The 21,760-nt window shown below is 40.8% G+C and overlaps 1 protein-coding gene across 3 annotated transcripts in view; it reads left to right on the forward strand.

Annotated features, from left to right (window-relative positions):
• Positions 1 to 21,760, forward strand: part of LOC139759962 (uncharacterized) — a 73,448-nt gene that overhangs the window by 1,962 nt on the left and 49,726 nt on the right. For 2 of the 3 annotated variants that reach the window (XM_071682666.1, XM_071682667.1), the window contains exons 2-6: positions 458 to 523; positions 3,263 to 3,406; positions 4,017 to 4,266; positions 15,667 to 15,747; positions 18,339 to 18,634. In XM_071682666.1, the coding sequence (XP_071538767.1) occupies positions 459 to 523; positions 3,263 to 3,406; positions 4,017 to 4,266; positions 15,667 to 15,747; positions 18,339 to 18,634 (836 nt within the window). In that variant the 5' untranslated portion in view covers position 458. The remainder of the gene's footprint in view (positions 1 to 457; positions 524 to 3,262; positions 3,407 to 4,016; positions 4,267 to 15,666; positions 15,748 to 18,338; positions 18,635 to 21,760) is intronic. The other variant, XM_071682668.1, reaches the window with a different exon arrangement.

Here is a 21,760-nt window from a genome sequence, read left to right on the forward strand (position 1 = left end):
GTTGTGATTGAAGTAAATAATGATGAAAAGAATTTAGGGTTTTCATGGTTGTTCAGTTTGTTTTTTTCTCAATTTGGTAATTCTACAGTACAGTGCAGTACATAGATACCATGGTGTAGTGAACATGTAGTGCAAAGGTGAGGTTGAACTGAAGATGGCCATTGACATGAACCGCAGAATGATCCAAGCTAGTTTCAAGGTTGGTTGAAGAAGCATATGATTTATATTGTTCCATGCAGAAAAGGGTGGGGCCTCAAAAATAGGAAATGCTTGGTAAAATATTTGAGTGAGAAACCTAACTTTACCTGATCTAAAATAGGTCTGTTTAGGGTTTGTGATAATTCACTTTGCAAGCAACTACTGGTTTAGGTAGAAAAGAGAGCCGACACAGGCCATGGTACAGATTTTTATTATATTTTCTATGATTTTTATTTTGTTTTATATTTACTCATTTCAGGATGGTTGGCTATAAGCAGAGGAAGTATTATGCACAACCTAAAACAGGTGGTGCCAACCAGAGGAGGTATGTCTTCTTTTTTTTCAGACATGTTTGAAGTTTGTGGCAACTGTAATGATGTTTTTGGTTAGCTTATAACTCTGTTTGAGAAATCGTAACTTCCAGGATAGTAGAATCTTGGGCTTAGTTTTCAACGAAGACCCTTCTGTAAGGGAAGGTAATGCATAATCATTTGTACTTTGTAAATTTCTTTGCCTTCTTTATGAATGCAGGAATGGTTGTTGGTGTATAATTAAATCTTAACTCTTTTTCAGGCTGGTTATTTCCTACATCTTTATCTTGGTATCTTTCCCTCTACTTCTGCCAGTTTGTGTATTAAATTTCCATTGATTTTGAGGCATTCGATGGTGTAGTGGTTTTAGATGAAGGGGTTTTGGCATTATTTTTCTGACTATCTTTCATACTAGTTCACTGTTTCTTGCATTTCCATGGTAGTAACAAGAACTGGTGAAGAAAAAGCCTAAAGGTCAGCTTTTTGCAATTTCTGATCTAGGCAAAACGCTTCAACTGAGCACATTATATATATATATATATATATATATATATATATATATATCAAGAAATGCTGCGTTGCCAGGCACACCTACTAAGGATTGTGACTCGAATATTCACATGGGTGAAAGATGTGCATGGAATGGAATGAATTGGAACATTGTGGCATTAGGAGTGATGTACCGTCAGTGGGCTGAATCAGAGCAAATGAAGTGGCCAGGATTACCCATGGAATGGTTTTTGTGACCTAGGAGTGGATCTGTATTTCTGGTTTTGTTCCATCATTCATGGCTGCTAGGGAGTGGATGGGAACAAGTGAGGGGCTTTGTGTCTGTTCCTAGCACTGCCTTGAGTCAGGAAACGACAAGTGCAAAAAAAAGAATTAGTATGTGACATACAGCAATGTAATCGCCTCTAACTTGAATATTATATGATGTTTCATTCAGATTGATACATTATCTACATGTTTAGCTATATTTGCAGAAAAAGATAAAAATGAACAAGATATATTGCTGGGGTCAAAAGTTGTAGGATTTTAAAAGTTGAAAAACCTGAACTGCAGTTTTCTCAACTTTTTTTTTTTATTTGATGCTTGTTTAATTTCTATATGCATAGCCTCATAGATTGTTGAAAGTATGAACACTTTCTATGGTAAAGAAAATTGGGAAATGGAGTTCAGTTGTCAGTAACGTGGTCATTGTGGTGAAAGGTTCCATGAGCTTCACAATGTAGGAGTATGAAGATGGGTACCTCTAGCCTCAAGTACAGAGTTAGATTAATAAGAGAGGGAAGGATGGTTCAGTAGAAGCAGTGGATTTTCAAGAAGTGTTATGGTGAAGGTATACATCATTATCCACCCAAACAGCCAGCTTTCATAAGATAGGAAAGAGCAAGGGACAAATATAGCAGGATAAGAAAGGAGGAACAAAGAAACTTTAAAAAGAATATTGTAAACAAGGTAGTAGATAATTCAAAACTTTTTCATATATATTTAGAGTAAATTGTCAGCTAAAGAGTAATTGATCAGATTAAGGCATTCACAGGGAAGGGTTGTAGAGTGTGATGTAGAGGTGTTGGGAACTGAATGGTGAGGATGTTTGAAAGACCATTGAGATATCTAGAAAAATCAGTAATAGAATACAAAAGGGTCTTTATCCATACAAGTTCATGGTGCTGATGAAATTACATCATATGTGCTGAAGATGTTTGCAGTTGTACTTGACAGATCACTTGATAAACTGTTCAAGATGTCATTGGAGAAAGGCAAAGGGAATTGAAAAGGGCATACATAAGAGAGGAGGCCAGGCCCCTTATGCTGGTGAAAATTGGATTAATTATATTCATCAGAGATTCTGAATCTTAGAATTTTTATAATTAAGGTACAGTTCTGAAGAGACTGCCAGGCCTCTTATGCTTGTGAAAATTGGATGAATTATATTGTTCATCAGAGATTCTGCATCTTAGAATTTTTATCAGTAAGGTACAGTTCTGAAGAGTCTCAGTTTTGTGGACCCTTTTTTGCTTTTATGTCAGAGGCCATGAGTTTGGAAGATAACATTCAATGTTGACCTTTCTGAGAAGCTTCTCTTGGAGTAGTTTAAGTGGAAAATCTTTGGTACTTATCAATTCATGTGTCAGTAATACTTATCTTTAAGTTTGGGAGAACTCTTGATAACTCCTTCAGTAATATTTTTGCTATACATATTCTTTTTTGATGATGTTTATCTCTAACCATCCTCCTCAAGGTTGGTATATTCTTATGACCCGGGAGAGAAGTATATATTTTGAAGTATAGAAAACTCTAAGGTAGTGTCCCATAAGTATTTTTCAGTTGTCTCTTCCCACCCTTCCTTTTCCACATTTTTGAGATACCAGTCTTTAACTGTTGGTGATTTGTGAATACGTGTGTTGACGAATGTGTTTTGAGAAAAATGTGATGTATTGTGGCTGGTGACCTAGGTGCAGTGATGTCATTATTTATGGGACAATGATATTATTACTTATTGGGGTTTTCTGGTTGGTCAGTTGGTGGACCCAAGCCAAGCCATGCCATTCACTTCCAGGTAGGTGGTTCACGAAGAGTGAAAGGCAGATGCTTCCTCAACAAGACAGGATTAAGAGGTTTCAAACCCCAGAGATCTGAGACCATTCATGGCTAGAGGGACACTCTCCCTGAGAGAAAGAGTTTTTCATATTTCATAACTTATGTTTTTTGATGCAATAAATTTCTTTGACCCTTTTATATTCCAATAGGTCTGGGACCAACCGTGGAGGACCAGGTGGAGGAATTAATACTCGTGGAGGTAGAAGCTATCGTCGAGGTGATTATAGCGGCAATAGCAGATATGGAATGAGAGGTGCTGGAGGCTACAGTGGTAGTACACATAACCAGGGCAGGTAAGGTAATATATTTAGTAGCTGCAAACCTGTTCAGTATTACTAATTTCCCAGCATTTATCTTGGTATTTGGTTTCATTGTTCCATGATTATATATTCTAATTCTAAAAAATTATTATAGAATTCATAATAGGTTATTATTCTGTTATTACTTTGATGGTAGTGTTGCACTATAGCATGATTCAACATATGACCTTTATAGATATGTACCATACAGATCTTTCTTGTATTTTCCTCACTGTATTTACATCCACTCATGTTTCAGGCCCACTTACTCTGCTGCACAGCAGGCAAATTGAGTGTTCTTTGGAACACACTTTGATATTTTTAAACTTTGTCTTCACCCTTTCATTTCCTTCCCAGTAATTGTGCTGCTGTGCAAATGACACAAGTCTTACAGGGACCACAGTTTTCTTGTCGTATTCACAGACGCTAAGTGGAGAACATAAGTGTTTTCTTTTCTTTGATTTATTTTCCCCCAAAGCAACTGGACTAATATGTTCTGCTATAACTGCAAGTATCTCATTTAGAAAGTCTTCTTTCATTTGATTTCAGTTTGTCTTTAGTTATATATATGGAACTCATGATTACTTTTCTATTTTGAATGCAGGCGTGGTGGTGGAATGAGTTCCGGCAGCCAGATGCTAAACCCATGGGAGAGTGGTGTAGTTCCTACTGCAGGTGCTGGGAGTGGAAGTTATGGAAATTTCATGCCTTATGTTGGAGGACACACTGGAAGTCTCTCTGGAATGGGAGGAGGAGGAAGTACAGAGCTAATGGGGTCTATTAGCCACCTTGGTCATATGGGGAACAGCGAATCAAAGCTTGCATTAAACATTTTGAATGCAGTGCTATCTTCAGTAAGTGCAATGAATGTTGTATATTCTTCATTTTACTTTCTTGTTATGGTACTCATCTGTCTTCACTCTGTCCATCCCATACCTATAATGACTGCAAATATATATGAATTATTTGTTCAGGCATATCCTGGCATTTTTGATATTTGTGTGTTGGTGCATCTATTGTTCTGCGGTAGAAAGGGTTTCATTCGTTAGAGAACAACAAATATGCAGCATGACATTACACTAAACTTTGACCTGCATAGAATAAAGAATCGCATCCCCTCAGAAATTCATCTCTATCTGAAACCATGACAGACTCTATTAAACCTGCGCTCTTCCCTAACTCTGAATGGTCAGCCACTAGCACTAAACAAAACTGTAACCATACTAGGTATCGTATGAGACACATATACTTACATTCACTTCCCACACCACAAACATTAAATCAAAGGCCATATATTAGATGTCCTTTGTACTCTTTGTGGCAACAGCTTAGGACAGCAAAAAGAATTGCTCAGTGTCCTTCACCACCATAACCTATGTCTCAGAAGCAAGGTTAGCCACTCTTTCAAATGCTAACACAATAAAGTTCCATTTGAAACTAAACATAGCACTCAGAACTATTACTGGCTGCTTCTCAACTGCACACATTCAGCACCAGCAAATTGAAACAGAAATATATAAACTATAGTCCAACCTCAGCATACTTAGGACCTGATTCTTTGCAACAGTATGTGACCCCTCACCCCAAACCACATGATAACTAACCTTCAAACAGATATGAGACTCTTAACCCCACCTCATGCTTTAGTAACAAATACCCAAAAGTCTCTTCTTCCAATAAGCGAAACATTTAAGAAACATATTATGACACTTTAATGAGTGTCGATTCCACCTCAACCCAAAACACCATCCCATGAGATACACACCCATCTGAAAGTCTATTCCCCAAGCATGTACAAGTTGCATCCTTGCATATGTTTTGAATACCTCTTGACCTCCAACATTACACATGTTGACTCTGGATATCACAAGACCCCTCATGTTCAAAATGCATCCTGCATAGTGGAGGCTTTTCAGCATTCACTCCTCAGTTGTCTTGCAGTCACCCCACAAGACACTCAGCATCATCACACTTGTTGATATGTTGTCTCACCCAGTGGATGCAGCTAGCCTCTTGAGTGGCGAGGGGGCCCCCTTAGAAGAGGATCCAAGTTACTACATACTCATACCTAGTTAATTCCTGTCGAACCCTGGATAGATGACTTTGCAAGAGAAGTGGCCAAGGATAACGATTTAATTGTGCAAGCAGGGCATACAGAGTGCACTGTTTGCTACTCTTGCCTTGTTGTATGTATTCCAGTCTCTATGTATCAGGTACTGTGCACTATAACTTGAGCCCGCCTTTCATAGTCAAGCCCCACAGCCAATTCCATGGTTTACCTTGACTCCTTCATATGCTCGGATTGAGTCCATTAACAACATGTCACTCCCTTATGCCACATTGATCCATTTCATTCTCTCCTATGCAGTCCTTTAACCCATCTGAATGTTCAGATGTTTAGGTTTCTCCTTCCTCCTTCAACTTCTGACATGTAGATCTTAGTGTTTCTTTGAATATCATTTTCCTATGTCCAAGCCATTTTATGATCATCCTGCCTCCTCTCACTACATATCTTAGGCTTTTCATCTCTAACATCTCCACCTTCTTCCACTCTTTTGCATTCAGGACATGAGACACATGTGCAAAACTGTTGGGGCTACTAAACCTGAAAATGTGCCCATCTTTGCATTAAGATGCCTACCTCAGTACTCACACACCTTATGCTTCTTCCTCCCATGCTATGACTCACTTCAGCTCCCACAAATCCATCCGCTGCCAAATCCACTCCCTTGGATCTAAAGTATTCTGTTAACTCCAGGTCCTCTCCAGTCAGCCTTAATTCAGACTGTCCTGGCTTATAGTATACCGTAACTGCACATCATAAACTTAATTTTGTCCACATTCACTCTCATCTCTGTCCTTTTACAAACACTTCCAAACTCTTTCAGCAGCTTCTGGAATGTCTCTCACAAGTCTGCTCTCAGAGCCTTGTTACCTGCAAGCAGTAAGTGATTACCTCCCATGTTGTACACCTTCATTATGCTTGAGATTTGATCTACATTTTAAGACCATTGCCTTTACCTTTCATCATCTCATCTTTAAACTGATTACACCAAGGTTTCCTTAACTATTTTGGCCTGTAGCTTGTTTGTAAACCACATATGCAGATGTGGGCCCTTTTAAGTCTCATTGTATCAGATATTGTAAGTTAGTGTCAGTGGCCTGAACCATGGTACGTGAAATGTCTGGGGTAAACCATGGAAATGTTTGTGGGGCCTGGATGTGGATAGGGAGCTGTGATTTTGTTGCATTGCACATGACGGTTAAAGACTGAGTGTGAACAGATGTGGCCTTTTTTGTCTGTTTTCTTAATGTTACCTTGCTGAAGCAGGGGGTAGTGATGCTGTTTCCCGTGGGGTGGGGTAGCGTCAGGAATGGATGAAGGCAAGTAAGTACGAATATGTACATGTATATATATGTGTATGTCTGTGTATGTGTATGTATATATATATTTTATTTATATTTTATCATACTTTGTCGCTGACTCCCACATTAGCGAGGTAGCGCAAGGAAACAGACGAAAAAATGGCCCAATCCACCACCCACATACACACGTATATACATAAACGCTCACACATGCACATATACATACCTATACATTTCAATGTGTACATACACAGACAAATATATATATATATATATTTTTTTTTTTTTTTTTTCATACTATTCGCCATTTCCCACATTAGCGACGTAGCGTTAAGAACAGAGGACTGGGCCTTTGAGGGAATATCCTCACCTGGCCCCCTTCTCTGTTCATTCTTTTGGAAAATCAAAAAAAACCAAAAAAACTGGAAATCCTCCCTTTTTTTTTTTTCCAAAAGAGGGAACAGAGAAGGGGGCCAAGTGAGGGTATTCCCTCAAAGGCCCAGTCCTCTGCTCTTCACGCTACCTCGCTAACGCGGAAAATGGCGAATAGTATGAAAGAAAGAAAAGAAAGATATATATATATATATATATTTTTTTTTTTTTTTTTTTTTTTTTTTTTTTTATACTTTGTCGCTGTCTCCCGCGTTTGCGAGGTAGCGCAAGGAAACAGACGAAAGAAATGGCCCAACCCCCCCCCCCCATACACATGTACATACACACGTCCACACACGCAAATATACATACCTACACAGCTTTCCATGGTTTACCCCAGACGCTTCACATGCCTTGCTTCAATCCACTGACAGCACGTCAACCCCTGTATACCACATGACTCCAATTCACTCTATTTCTTGCCCTCCTTTCACCCTCCTGCATGTTCAGGCCCCGATCACACAAAATCTTTTTCACTCCATCTTTCCACCTCCAATTTGGTCTCCCTCTTCTCCTCGTTCCCTCCACCTCCGACACATATATCCTCTTGGTCAATCTCTCCTCACTCATTCTCTCCATGTGCCCAAACCATTTCAAAACACCCTCTTCTGCTCTCTCAACCACGCTCTTTTTATTTCCACACATCTCTCTTACCCTTACGTTACTTACTCGATCAAACCACCTCACACCACACATTGTCCTCAAACATCTCATTTCCAGCACATCCATCCTCCTGCGCACATCTCTATCCATAGCCCACGCCTCGCAACCATACAGCATTGTTGGAACCACTATTCCCTCAAACATACCCATTTTTGCTTTCCGAGATAATGTTCTCGACTTCCACACATTTTTCAAGGCTCCCAAAATTTTCGCCCCCTCCCCCACCCTATGATCCACTTCCGCTTCCATGGTTCCATCCGCTGACAGATCCACTCCCAGATATCTAAATAAAAAGGGCGTAAATGGGGAGGTGATAACAAGTAGTGGTGATGTGAGAAGGAGATGGAATGAGTATTTTGAAGGTTTGTTGAATGTGTCTGATGACAGAGTGGCAGATAGAGGGTGTTTGGGTCGAGGTGGTGTGCAAAGTGAGAGGGTTAGGGAAAATGATTTGGTAAACAGAGAAGAGGTAGTAAAAGCTTTGCGGAAGATGAAAGCCGGCAAGGCAGCAGGTTTGGATGGTATTGCAGTGGAATTTATTAAAAAAGGGGGTGACTGTATTGTTGACTGGTTGGTAAGGTTATTTAATGTATGTATGACTCATGGTGAGGTGCCTGAGGATTGGCGGAATGCGTGCATAGTGCCATTGTACAAAGGCAAAGGGGATAAGAGTGAGTGCTCAAATTACAGAGGTATAAGTTTGTTGAGTATTCCTGGTAAATTATATGGGAGGGTATTGATTGAGAGGGTGAAGGCATGTACAGAGCATCAGATTGGGGAAGAGCAGTGTGGTTTCAGAAGTGGTAGAGGATGTGTGGATCAGGTGTTTGCTTTGAAGAATGTATGTGAGAAATACTTAGAAAAGCAAATGGATTTGTATGTAGCATTTATGGATCTGGAGAAGGCATATGATAGAGTTGATAGAGATGCTCTGTGGAAGGTATTAAGAATATATGGTGTGGGAGGCAAGTTGTTAGAAGCAGTGAAAAGTTTTTATCGAGGATGTAAGGCATGTGTACGTGTAGGAAGAGAGGAAAGTGATTGGTTCTCAGTGAATGTAGGTTTGCGGCAGGGGTGTGTGATGTCTCCATGGTTGTTTAATTTGTTTATGGATGGGGTTGTTAGGGAGGTAAATGCAAGAGTCCTGGAAAGAGGGGCAAGTATGAAGTCTGTTGGGGATGAGAGAGCTTGGGAAGTGAGTCAGTTGTTGTTCGCTGATGATACAGCGCTGGTGGCTGATTCATGTGAGAAACTGCAGAAGCTGGTGACTGAGTTTGGTAAAGTGTGTGGAAGAAGAAAGTTAAGAGTAAATGTGAATAAGAGCAAGGTTATTAGGTACAGTAGGGTTGAGGGTCAAGTCAATTGGGAGGTGAGTTTGAATGGTGAAAAACTGGAGGAAGTGAAGTGTTTTAGATATCTGGGAGTGGATCTGTCAGCGGATGGAACCATGGAAGCGGAAGTGGATCATAGGGTGGGGGAGGGGGCGAAAATTTTGGGAGCCTTGAAAAATGTGTGGAAGTCGAGAACATTATCTCGGAAAGCAAAAATGGGTATGTTTGAAGGAATAGTGGTTCCAACAATGTTGTATGGTTGCGAGGCGTGGGCTATGGATAGAGTTGTGCGCAGGAGGATGGATGTGCTGGAAATGAGATGTTTGAGGACAATGTGTGGTGTGAGGTGGTTTGATCGAGTAAGTAACGTAAGGGTAAGAGAGATGTGTGGAAATAAAAAGAGCGTGGTTGAGAGAGCAGAAGAGGGTGTTTTGAAATGGTTTGGGCACATGGAGAGAATGAGTGAGGAAAGATTGACCAAGAGGATATATGTGTCGGAGGTGGAGGGAACGAGGAGAAGAGGGAGACCAAATTGGAGGTGGAAAGATGGAGTGAAAAAGGATTTTGTGTGATCGGGGCCTGAACATGCAGGAGGGTGAAAGGAGGGCAAGGAATAGAGTGAATTGGAGCGATGTGGTATACAGGGGTTGACGTGCTGTCAGTGGATTGAATCAAGGCATGTGAAGCGTCTGGGGTAAACCATGGAAAGCTGTGTAGGTATGTATATTTGCGTGTGTGGACGTGTGTATGTACGTGTGTATGGGGGTTGGGCCATTTCTTTCGTCTGTTTCCTCGCGCTACCTCGCAAACGCGGGAGACAGCGACAAAGTATAAAAGAAAAAAAAAAAAAAAAAAAATAAAAAAAAAAAAAAATATATATATATATATCTTTCTTTTCTTTCTTTCATACTATTCGCCATTTCCCGCGTTAGCGAGGTAGCGTGAAGAGCAGAGGACTGGGCCTTTGAGGGAATACACTCACTTGGCCCCCTTCTCTGTTCCCTCTTTTGGAAAAAAAAAAAAAAAAAAAAGAGAGGGGAGGATTTCCAGCCCCCCGCTCCCTCCTGTTTTAGTCGCCTTCTATGACACGCAGGGAATACATGGGAAGTATTCTTTCTCCCCTATCCCCAGGGATATATATATATATATGCACATGTACATATTCATACATGCTGCCTTCATCCATTTCCACCACCACCCCACCACACATGAAATGGCATCCCCCTCCCCCTGCATGTGCGCGAGGTAGCACTAGGAAAAGACAACAAAGGCCACATTTGTTCACACTCAGTCTCTAGTTGTCATGAGTAATGCACGAAACCACAGCTCCCTTTCCACATCCAGGCCTCACAAAACTTTCCATGGTTTACCCCAGATGCTTCACATTCCCTGGTTCAATCCATTGACAGCACATCGACCCCAGTATACCACATCATTCCAGTTTAATCTATTCCTTGTATGCCATTCACCCTCTTGCATGATCAGGCCTCAATCGCTCAAAATCTTATTCACTCCATCCTTCCACCTCCAATTTGGTCTCCCACTTCTTGTTCCCTCCACCTCAGACACATATATTCTCCTTGTCAATCTTTCCTCACTCATTCTCTCCATGTGACCAAACCATTTCAGTACACCCTCTTCTGCTCTCTCAACCACACTTTTTATTACCACACATCTCTCTTACCCTTTTATTACCTCATTTAGGGACAAATAAATTGGGAGGTAAGTTTGTATGGAGAAAAACTGGAGGAAGTGAAGTGTTTTAGATATTTGGGAGTGGATTTGGCAGTGGATGGGACCATGGAAGTGGAAGTGAGTCACAGGGTGGGGGAGGGGGCAAAGGTTCTGGGAGCGTTGAAGAATGTATGGAAGGCGAGAACGTTATCTTGGAGAGCAAAAATGGGTATGTTTGAAGGAATAGTGGTTCCAACAATGTTGTATGTTTGTGAGGCATGGGCTCTAGATAGGGTTGTGTGGAGGAGGGTGGATGTGCTGGAAATGAGATGTTTGAGGACAATATGTATATGTATGTACATGGTTGTTTAATTTGTTTATGGATGGGGTTGTTAGGGAGGTAAATGCAAGAGTTTTGGAAAGAGGGGCAAGTATGAAGTCTGTTGGGGATGAGAGAGCTTGGGAAGTGAGTCAGTTGTTGTTTGCTGATGATACAGCGCTGGTGGCTGTTTCATGTGAGAAACTGCAGAAGCTGGTGACTGAGTTTGGTAAAGTGTGTGAAAGAAGAAAGTTAAGAGTAAATGTGAATAAGAGCAAGGTAATTAGGTACAGTAGGGTTGAGGGTCAAGTCAATTGGGAGGTAAGTTTGAATGGAGAAAAACTGGAGGAAGTAAAGTGTTTTAGATATCTGGGAGTGGATCTGGCAGCGGATGGAACCATGGAAGCGGAAGTGGATCATAGGGTGGGGGAGGGGGCGAAAATCCTGGGAGCCTTGAAGAATGTGTTGAAGTCGAGAACATTATCTCGAAAAGCAAAAATGGGTATGTTTGAAGGAATAGTGGTTCCAACAATGTTGTATGGTTGCGAGGCGTGGGCTATGGATAGAGTTGTGTGCAGGAGGATGGATGTGCTGGAAATGAGATGTTTGAGGACAATGTGTAGTGTGAGGTGGTTTGATTGAGTAAGTAACGTAAGGGTAAGAGAGATGTGTGGAAATAAAAAGAGCGTGGTTGAGAGAGCAGAAGAAGGTGTTTTGAAATGGTTTGGGCACATGGAGAGAATGAGTGAGGAAAGATTGACCAAGAGGATATATGTGTCGGAGGTGGAGGGAACGAGGAGAAGTGGGAGACCAAATTGGAGGTGGAAAGATGGAGTGAAAAAGATTTTGTGTGATCGGGGCCTGAACATGCAGGAGGGTGAAAGGAGGGCAAGAAATAGAGTGAATTGGATCGATGTGGTATACCGGGGTTGACGTGCTGTCAGTGGATTGAATCAGGGCATGTGAAGCGTCCGGGGTAAACCATGGAAAGCTGTGTAGGTATGTATATTTGCGTGTGGGGACATGTATGTATATACATGTGTATCTGGGTGGGTGAGGAAGTGTGAGGAAGTACCAGGAGAGACTGAGTACAGAATGGAAAAAGGTGAGAACAATGGAAGTAAGGGGAGTGGGGGAGGAATGGGATGTATTTAGGGAATCAGTGATGGATTGCGCAAAAGATGCTTGTGGCATGAGAAGAGTGGGAGGTGGGTTGATTAGAAAGGGTAGTGAGTGGTGGGATGAAGAAGTAAGAGTATTAGTGAAAGAGAAGAGAGAGGCATTTGGACGATTTTTGCAGGGAAAAAATGCAATTGAGTGGGAGATGTATAAAAGAAAGAGACAGGAGGTCAAGAGAAAGGTGCAAGAGGTGAAAAAAAGGGTAAATGAGAGTTGGGGTGAGAGAGTATCATTAAATTTTAGGGAGAATAAAAAGATGTTCTGGAAGGAGGTAAATAAAGTGCGTAAGACAAGGGAGCAAATGGGAACTTCAGTGAAGGGCGCAAATGGGGAGGTGATAACAAGTAGTGGTGATGTGAGAAGGAGATGGAGTGAGTATTTTGAAGGTTTGTTGAATGTGTTTGATGATAGAGTGGCAGATATAGGGTGTTTTGGTCGAGGTGGTGTGCAAAGTGAGAGGGTTAGGGAAAATGATTTGGTAAACAGAGAAGAGGTAGTGAAAGCTTTGCGGAAGATGAAAGCCGGCAAGGCAGCAGGTTTGGATGGTATTGCAGTGGAATTTATTAAAAAAGGGGGTGACTGTATTGTTGACTGGTTGGTAAGGTTATTTAATGTATGTATGACTCATGGTGAGGTGCCTGAGGATTGGCGGAATGCGTGCATAGTGCCATTGTACAAAGGCAAAGGGGATAAGAGTGAGTGCTCAAATTACAGAGGTATAAGTTTGTTGAGTATTCCTGGTAAATTATATGGGAGGGTATTGATTGAGAGGGTGAAGGCATGTACAGAGCATCAGATTGGGGAAGAGCAGTGTGGTTTCAGAAGTGGTAGAGGATGTGTGGATCAGGTGTTTGCTTTGAAGAATGTATGTGAGAAATACTTAGAAAAGCAAATGGATTTGTATGTAGCATTTATGGATCTGGAGAAGGCATATGATAGAGTTGATAGAGATGCTCTGTGGAAGGTATTAAGAATATATGGTGTGGGAGGAAAGTTGTTAGAAGCAGTGAAAAGTTTTTATCGAGGATGTAAGGCATGTGTACGTGTAGGAAGAGAGGAAAGTGATTGGTTCTCAGTGAATGTAGGTTTGCGGCAGGGGTGTGTGATGTCTCCATGGTTGTTTAATTTGTTTATGGATGGGGTTGTTAGGGAGGTAAATGCAAGAGTTTTGGAAAGAGGGGCAAGTATGAAGTCTGTTGGGGATGAGAGAGCTTGGGAAGTGAGTCAGTTGTTGTTCGCTGATGATACAGCGCTGGTGGCTGATTCATGTGAGATACTGCAGAAGCTGGTGACTGAGTTTGGTAAAGTGTGTGGAAGAAGAAAGTTAAGAGTAAATGTGAATAAGAGCAAGGTTATTAGGTACAGTAGGGTTGAGGGTCAAGTCAATTGGGAGGTGAGTTTGAATGGAGAAAAACTGGAGGAAGTGAAGTGTTTTAGATATCTGGGAGTGGATCTGGCAGCGGATGGAACCATGGAAGCGGAAGTGGATCATAGGGTGGGGGAGGGGGCGAAAATTCTGGGGGCCTTGAAGAATGCGTGGAAGTCGAGAACATTATCTCGGAAAGCAAAAATGGGTATGTTTGAAGGAATAGTGGTTCCAACAATGTTGTATGGTTGCGAGGCGTGGGCTATGGATAGAGTTGTGCGCAGGAGGATGGATGTGCTGGAAATGAGATGTTTGAGGACAATGTGTGGTGTGAGGTGGTTTGATCGAGTGAGTAACATAAGGGTAAGAGAGATGTGTGGAAATAAAAAGAGCGTGGTTGAGAGAGCAGAAGAGGGTGTTTTGAAGTGGTTTGGGCACATGTAGAGGATGAGTGAGGAAAGATTGACCAAGAGGATATATGTGTCGGAGGTGGAGGGAACAAGGAGAAGAGGGAGACCAAATTGGAGGTGGAAAGATGGAGTGAAAAAGATTTTGTGTGATCGGGGCCTGAACATGCAGGAGGGTGAAAGGAGGGCAAGGAATAGAGTGAATTGGAGCGATGTGGTATACCGGGGTTGACGTGCTGTCAGTGGATTGAATCAAGGCATGTGAAGCGTCTGGGGTAAGCTATGGAAAGCTGTGTAGGTATGTATATTTGCGTGTGTGGACGTATGTATATACATGTGTATGGGGGGGGTTGGGCCATTTCTTTCCTCTGTTTCCCTGCGCTACCTCGCAAACGCGGGAGACAGCGACAAAGTATAATAAAAAAAAAAAAATAATCTGGGTGGGTTGGGCCATTTCTTTCGTCTGTTTCCTTGCGCTACCTCGCAACGCGGGAGACAGTGACAAAGCAAAAAAAAAAAAAAAAAAAGTGTAAAAGATTATATATATATGTATGTGTATGATTGGATGGGACATTCTTTCGTCTGTTTCCTGGTGCTACCTCCCTGACACAGGAAATAGCGATCAATTATAATGAAAATAAAATAGTAATAGCCATTTTTATATTTTAGATACACACAACTGTAAAAGTGCTTTCTTGATTCTCTGGCATCCAAACCAAGATCATAACTTATTTTTGGTGGAAATTCATCTGTCATAACATGGATTAGGGCTTGGAAGATGGGAACAGTACCGTGTCTGTATGCCAGATTTTGCCACCTTAAATAAAGTCTTTTGATATCTGCACTATCCAAAAGGAAATGATACATCTGACAGTGAAAATTTGCATCACTTCCTCTGTCATATGCTGTGGCCCATTCTTGAGATTAAGTGGATGAACAAATATTATTACATTACTTATTCAAGATGCAGACCCACCTACAACAAGAACCATTCACATTTTTCTCTTCCTACTCTTACATGTTTCATCTTTTTTGGGTAAATACTTGGTACATGTAGTAACTTTCTGTATACCTTATATATTTGTAGTGCCCTCCACAATGCCTGTCTGATAACCCTATCATATGCTATCCAGATTCACAATGTCTTTCTACAAGCATTTCTCACACAAGTTCTTTAAAGAAAACACCAGGTCCACACATCCTCTGCCTCTGTCTGCTTTGAATTTGAATTTATGTTTCTCCCAGAAACATAAATACATCCCATGTATTCCCTGTGTGTCGTAGAAGGCAACTAAAAGGGGAGGGAGCAGGGGGCTGGAAATCCTCCCCTCCTGTTTTTTGATTTTCCAAAATAAGGAACAGAGAAGGGGACCAAGTGAGGATATTTCCTCAAAGGCTCAGTCCTCTGTTCATAATGCTTCCTTCTAACGCGGGAAATGGCGAATATGTATGAAAAAATGTATTTGACTCATATCATTTGATAATCTCATTTGACAGTACTGTTTTGTTATATTTGGAACCAGGGAACGTCTGTGGATGAAGGTCGTGGCCGACGATATGATGCACCCCCTGCTAATAAGATGAGACGCTTGGATTGGGTAAGTTTAGATTGAATATGATTATGAATGCAAGCTGTTGTTAGTTTGATTTATGAAGTGATAGTTTTGAGATTGGAGATTTAAAACAATGTGTTTCAGATGTATGTCTTTTTGTACGTTGTGGTTATACTAGGGTAGCTCATAGAGAGTGTCCCCAAACATGGATTATGGTATGAATAGTATATTTTCATTAGAGTTGAAAGGTTTGCTAAAGAGTGTAGTAAATACATAAAATTTCTTGTTTTTTAAGGAGTTATTATTTGCTTGTGTGTCAGAGAAAGTAAGTATATTTTGAGCTTTAGTTGAAATATATTTAGAAGAAATTCTAAATGCAATGAATATAGATAAAAGAATTAATTCAAAAAGTAATATAAATTGAAAAATGTTACCAACTTACTCTAGCCTTCTCTGTACCACATATGTCTCTCACATGTAAACACTCCTTCTGTAAATACCTCCTATTCTGCACCCCCCCCCCCATTTTCATTTGGTCACATCTTTTGCTGTGTTTCAAGTATATCCAGGTATCTCTCACACTAGCCTCTTTCCCAAGCTCCTTTTCACCACCATCTTCAAACCCATATTATGTCCTCTTTTCCTGAAGCTTCTTCAAACTTTCATGCTCCTCTCCACCAAGAAGTGATCAAAACACTTACACCCAAAAGTCTTTCATTAGCTTGCCAGTCATTTAGTATATAATCCAGTAATGCTAGCTTAACATCTACCTCACTTGCCCATGTACACTAGTCACTTGCCCATGTACGCTAGTACATGTTCCTTCCAGTATACAACTTCACAAGCTGCTCATCTAAGTCTTCTTTGAGGATGAGTGTTCCTTGTTTGGTTCCTTCTGTTGCAACATTTAGAAATTGCAGTATAAGGGATGGGGTTCCCACATTCCTGCTCCCTCTCCTTTAGTTGTCTTCTATGATACAAGGGAGCACAAGAGTAGTAGTTGCTCTTCCCTACCCCCAGGAATATATGATAAATAGTAGAGCATTTAGTATTGGAAAATGGAAAATTATAACATAATTGCATCGAGAAGTGTGCATGCTTATGGTGTAATAAAGGTTACATCATGAAGGTTGCTCATGTCATAAAGGTGGCTCATGTCATAAAGGTGGCTCCTTTACATCGTTAATGTTAATTCATTTGAGAAGCTCACGACATATAGTTTAAGTTTTGTCTCATTGGTATTTGTATCTTGAAAAAAAATCTAAATGATAAGGAAAAAGAATTGTGATGTTCCTCTGTGTGTATGATAATTGTTATTGATGTATTTTACACAGGCATGACTAAAAGTATGTAATAAATGGTGTAAAATGTAAATCCAATATTATCATGTAACCCCAAGACCCCCTCTTTGTATACTCAGGGACTCTACCCACCCTCCACAAGTGACAAAAAGTAGTAGACCAATTTCATAGTCGACCTTCATGTGAGAGTTTCTCACAATGGCTTCAATTCTGAAACAGTAAAACTGTATAGTTGAGTTCCTCAAGGAGCAGTTCTTACTCCAGCTCTCTCCAATTTCTTCCTAAACAACTTCCCATCGCCTCAGGTGTGCCTCAATATGGAGGTCATTTTGTATGTAGACAACTTCACAATGACATTGCAACACCCTAACACTTCACTAGCAGTATCATACATGCATTAGTACCTTATACATTTAGAACAATTGCTATCCTGGAACAGAATGTCACCATTTATACAGACATCTTCACCTACTCTTTTAACCCATGATGGACACAAATCCAGTTTACACCCTCCAGTCACCTTGAATGGACTGTCTTGCCCGCTGAACAGAACACCAACCATTTTAGGCATCACATATGACACACATGACAGTCACTTCCCACACCAGTAACATAAACACAGATTCAATATGCTAACTAATTGCCCTCTGAACACTGACTGGCACCAGCTTTTGACAAGAAAAAAAAATTGCTGAACATCTTATACAGACAATTCATTTGCTCCATTTTAAAGTGTGCCTCACCTGCCTGTTCTTCCACTTTTCAAACGTAAATATGACTTAGATTCAAAATCTTCAAAAAGCAAATATGACTTAGATTCAAACCATGCAGAATAGTGCACTCAGAACAGTAAAAGGCTGCCTAGCAACCACAATTACTTAACACCTTCACTGTGAAACAGATACCCTAGTACAGACCCACCTCAACATGCTTGGCACCCAGTTTTGTTCAACAGCATTAGACCCCTTCCCACCCAGATCTTTCTGTAACTAATCACCACCCCCAAGTAGAAATATAAAACTGTACCCCAGCCACTCGCTCTAGTAACCTCTACTTGCAGATTCTCCCACCACTTACAAATATACCTATGACAAAACATTTACAAACTGAAATTACTTGACAAGGACTAAACATCCAATCTCCCAACTTGGTCTTAAACTCCAACCCTTCAGGTGTATTTGAGAATCTCAGAATACTCCTGATTTTGTCTTCCAGTTAGAAGTTTTGACAGGATATGTAGTGCACCACTACTTTGCCCTGTTATTGGAAAGGAGAGGTGCTATTCTATGACGGCCCTTATTTTGATTGTAATTTAACAGTGGTTATTTCTTGCAGGCTGGAGGTTATGACAGTCACCAAGGACACACGGTTTCTTCCTCATTGCGTCAACCTATACGTAAATTCCCTCGTCGCGAACAAAAATTCAGCCCTCGTCGGACATCTGACAAGCAGTTGCCTCGTCGTGGGAAGGGTGGCCCATCTGCACCAGACCAGCAAACAAGGAATTTAAATCCCAAGAGAAAGGTTGTCAATAATCAAGGCATTGCTAAGAATCAGAAGAAGAGTGAAACTGCACAAGCTGCAACTGGAACAAGTGGTCAAAAAGTAGATAAACCAGATCTTAAGCAAAAGTAAGTTCTCTGCTAAAGTGCTCTTGACAGACTTTCTGAAGATTTATTCTTTCTGAAACACCCTTAGTTGAGAGGTAAACTTGCTGTCAATTTGTTTTTGCATATATGACCTTAGGTAGAAAAGTCTCTTAGTTGCTCTTTACAAACTTACCTCCTTGGCATGACCCAACCCTCCAGCACCTTCCTAGATATTATGTTAATTATATTTCTGTATTTATTCCTTGCTGGTAGCCAGTTATCTTCTGTATTTCCATCTCTCGAGCTCTTATATTTATTCTTTACAAACCCATCTTCATGCATCCTTTCTATATGGCAAAGCATTTCACATAACCCAATCTTTAATGCTAACCCACTCCATTTTCCTTCCATCATCATCACAGTTATGACATTGATTGATTTTTTTCATGATATCTTTGTAACAGCGCTGAAAGAAGTCAGTTCAGTATTTATTATTTATCAGGTAATATGTGTGATGGAGGCATGTTTGCTGGTCTATTACATTAAAAAGAATTACGTGTTAGACCATATTGCAAGCCATTGCAGAAAAATACCGAGCATTTTGCAAAGTTTGTTTCAGGTAAAGGAGGCATTCACAGTTTCTTTCATTTGCATGTATTATTGGATTCACTAGGCGATAACACTTATTTGTCATCAAGATTCTTACAGTTTCAAGATCTTGACAGTACAGGATGCACACTTGCTCTTGCCCCTACTCATCTTGAACTAGCGGGGAGATACCTTCCAAAACAGATGGGTTTGATGTCCTTTGTGGCACGGACCCTCAAACAGACTTAATCTTTCTCTGCCCACAACCTAACCAAGAAGTACTAAAATTTCTTGTGAGTTATGTTTATAGCATCTTTGCTAAGCAAGGGAGGTGAAATTTCCTCAAAAATTTATGAATCATTATCCTGCTTATGAAGAAACCAAAGGTAATTTCACCCTTGAAGACAAACCTAATAGGGAATTTCCTCCTTCCCAAAGTCTGGCATACATGGGCTGCAACTAAGAATACAGAGAAATTAGAAATGTTACAGCTCAGTCATGTTTACAGATTTTTTTTTTGTTAGCTGAGATGGTATGAATGTGCCCCTTTTTTGTCTTGTTTTCCTGGCACTACCTCACTGATGCAGGGGGTGGTGATGCTATTTCCTGTAGGATGGGGTGGCGTGGGAAATGGATGAAGGCAAGCAAGTATGAATATTTACATGTGTATGCACAGAGTCTGTGTATGTATATGTGTATATGTTGATATGTATATGTATGCATATGTACATTACATACTCAATCAAACCACCTCACACCACATATTGTCCTCAAACATCTCATTTCCAGCACATCCCCCCCTACTCCGCACAACTTTATCTATACCCCACGCCTCGCAACCATATAACATTGTTGGAACTACTATTCCTTCAAACATACTCATTTTTGCTTTCCAAGATAATGTTCTCGACTTCCACACATTTTTCAACGCTCCCAGAACTTTTGCCCCCTCCCCCACCCTATGATTCACTTCCTCTTCCATGGTTCCATCCGCTGCCAAATCCACTCCCAGATATCTAAAACACTTTACTTCCTCCAGTTTTTCTCCATTCAAACTTACCTCCCAATTGACTTGTCCCTCAACCCCACTGTACCTAATAACCTTGCTCTTATTAACATTTACTCTCAGCTTTCTTCTTTCACACACTTTACCAAACTCAGTCACCAACTTCTGCAGTTTCTCACCCGAATCAGTCACCAGCTTCTGCAATTTCTCACCCGAATCAGCCACCAGCGCTTTATCATCAGCGAACAACAGCTGACTCACTTCCCAAGCTCTCTCATCCACAACAGACTGTATACTTGCCCCTCTTTCCAAAACTCTTGCATTCACCTCCCTAACAGCCCCATCCATAAACAAATTAAACAACCATGGAGACATCACGCACTCCTGCCGCAGACCAACATTCACTGAGAACCAATCACTTTCCTCTCTTCCTACACGTACACATGCCTTACATCCTCGATAAAGACTTTTCACTGCTTCTAACAACTTGCCTCCCACACCATATATTCTTAACACATTCCACAGAGCATCTCTATCAACTCTATCATATGCCTTCTCCAGATCCATAAATGCTACATACAAATCCATTTGCTTTTCTAAGTATTTCTCACATACATTCTTTAAAGCAAACACCTGATCCACACATCCTCTACCACTTCTGAAACCACACTGCTCTTCCCCAATCTGATGCTCTGTACATGCCTTCACCCTCTCAATCAATACCCTCCCATGTAATTTCCCAGGAATACTCAACAAACTTAAACCTCTGTAATTTGAGTTATCACTTTTATCCCCTTTGCCTATGTACAATGGCACTATGTAAGCATTCTGCCAATCCCCAGGCACCTCACCATGAGTCATACATACATTAAATAACCTTACCAACCAGTCAACAATACAGTCGCCCCCTTTTTTAATAAATTCCACTGCAATACCATCCAAACCCGCTGCCTTGCTGGCTTTCATCTTCCTCAAAGCCTTTACTACCTCTTCTCTGTTTACCAAATCATTCTCCCTAACCTCTCACTTTGCACACCACCTCAACCAAAACACCCTATATCTGCCACTCTATCATCAAACACATTCAACAAACCTTTGAAATACTTCATCTCCTTCTCACATCACCACTGCTTGTTATCACCTCCCCATTAACCCCCTTCAGTGATGTTCCCGTGTGTTCCCTTGTCTTACGCACTTTATTTACCTCCTTCCAAAGCATCTTTTTATTCTCCCAAAAATTCAATGATACTCTCTCACCCCAACTCTCATTTGCCCTCTTTTTCACCTCTTGCACCTTTCTCTTGACCTCCTGCCTCTTTCTTTTATACATCTCCCAGTCATTTGTATTATTTCCCTGCAAAAATTGTCCAAATGCCTCTCTCTTCTCTTTCACTAATAATCTTACTTCTTCATCCCATCACTCACTACCCTTTCTAATCTGCCCTCCTCCCACACTTCTCATGCCACAAGCATCTTTTGCGCAAGCCATCACTGCTTCCCTAAATACATTCCATATATACCCTCGCCTAAGCAGGTACCCTTTTTATCAACCAACCCCAAAGGGTGGATGGACA

Source organism: Panulirus ornatus, chromosome 34 (assembly GCF_036320965.1).
Source record: "Panulirus ornatus isolate Po-2019 chromosome 34, ASM3632096v1, whole genome shotgun sequence".
NCBI classification, from domain to species: Eukaryota; Metazoa; Arthropoda; class Malacostraca; order Decapoda; family Palinuridae; genus Panulirus; species Panulirus ornatus.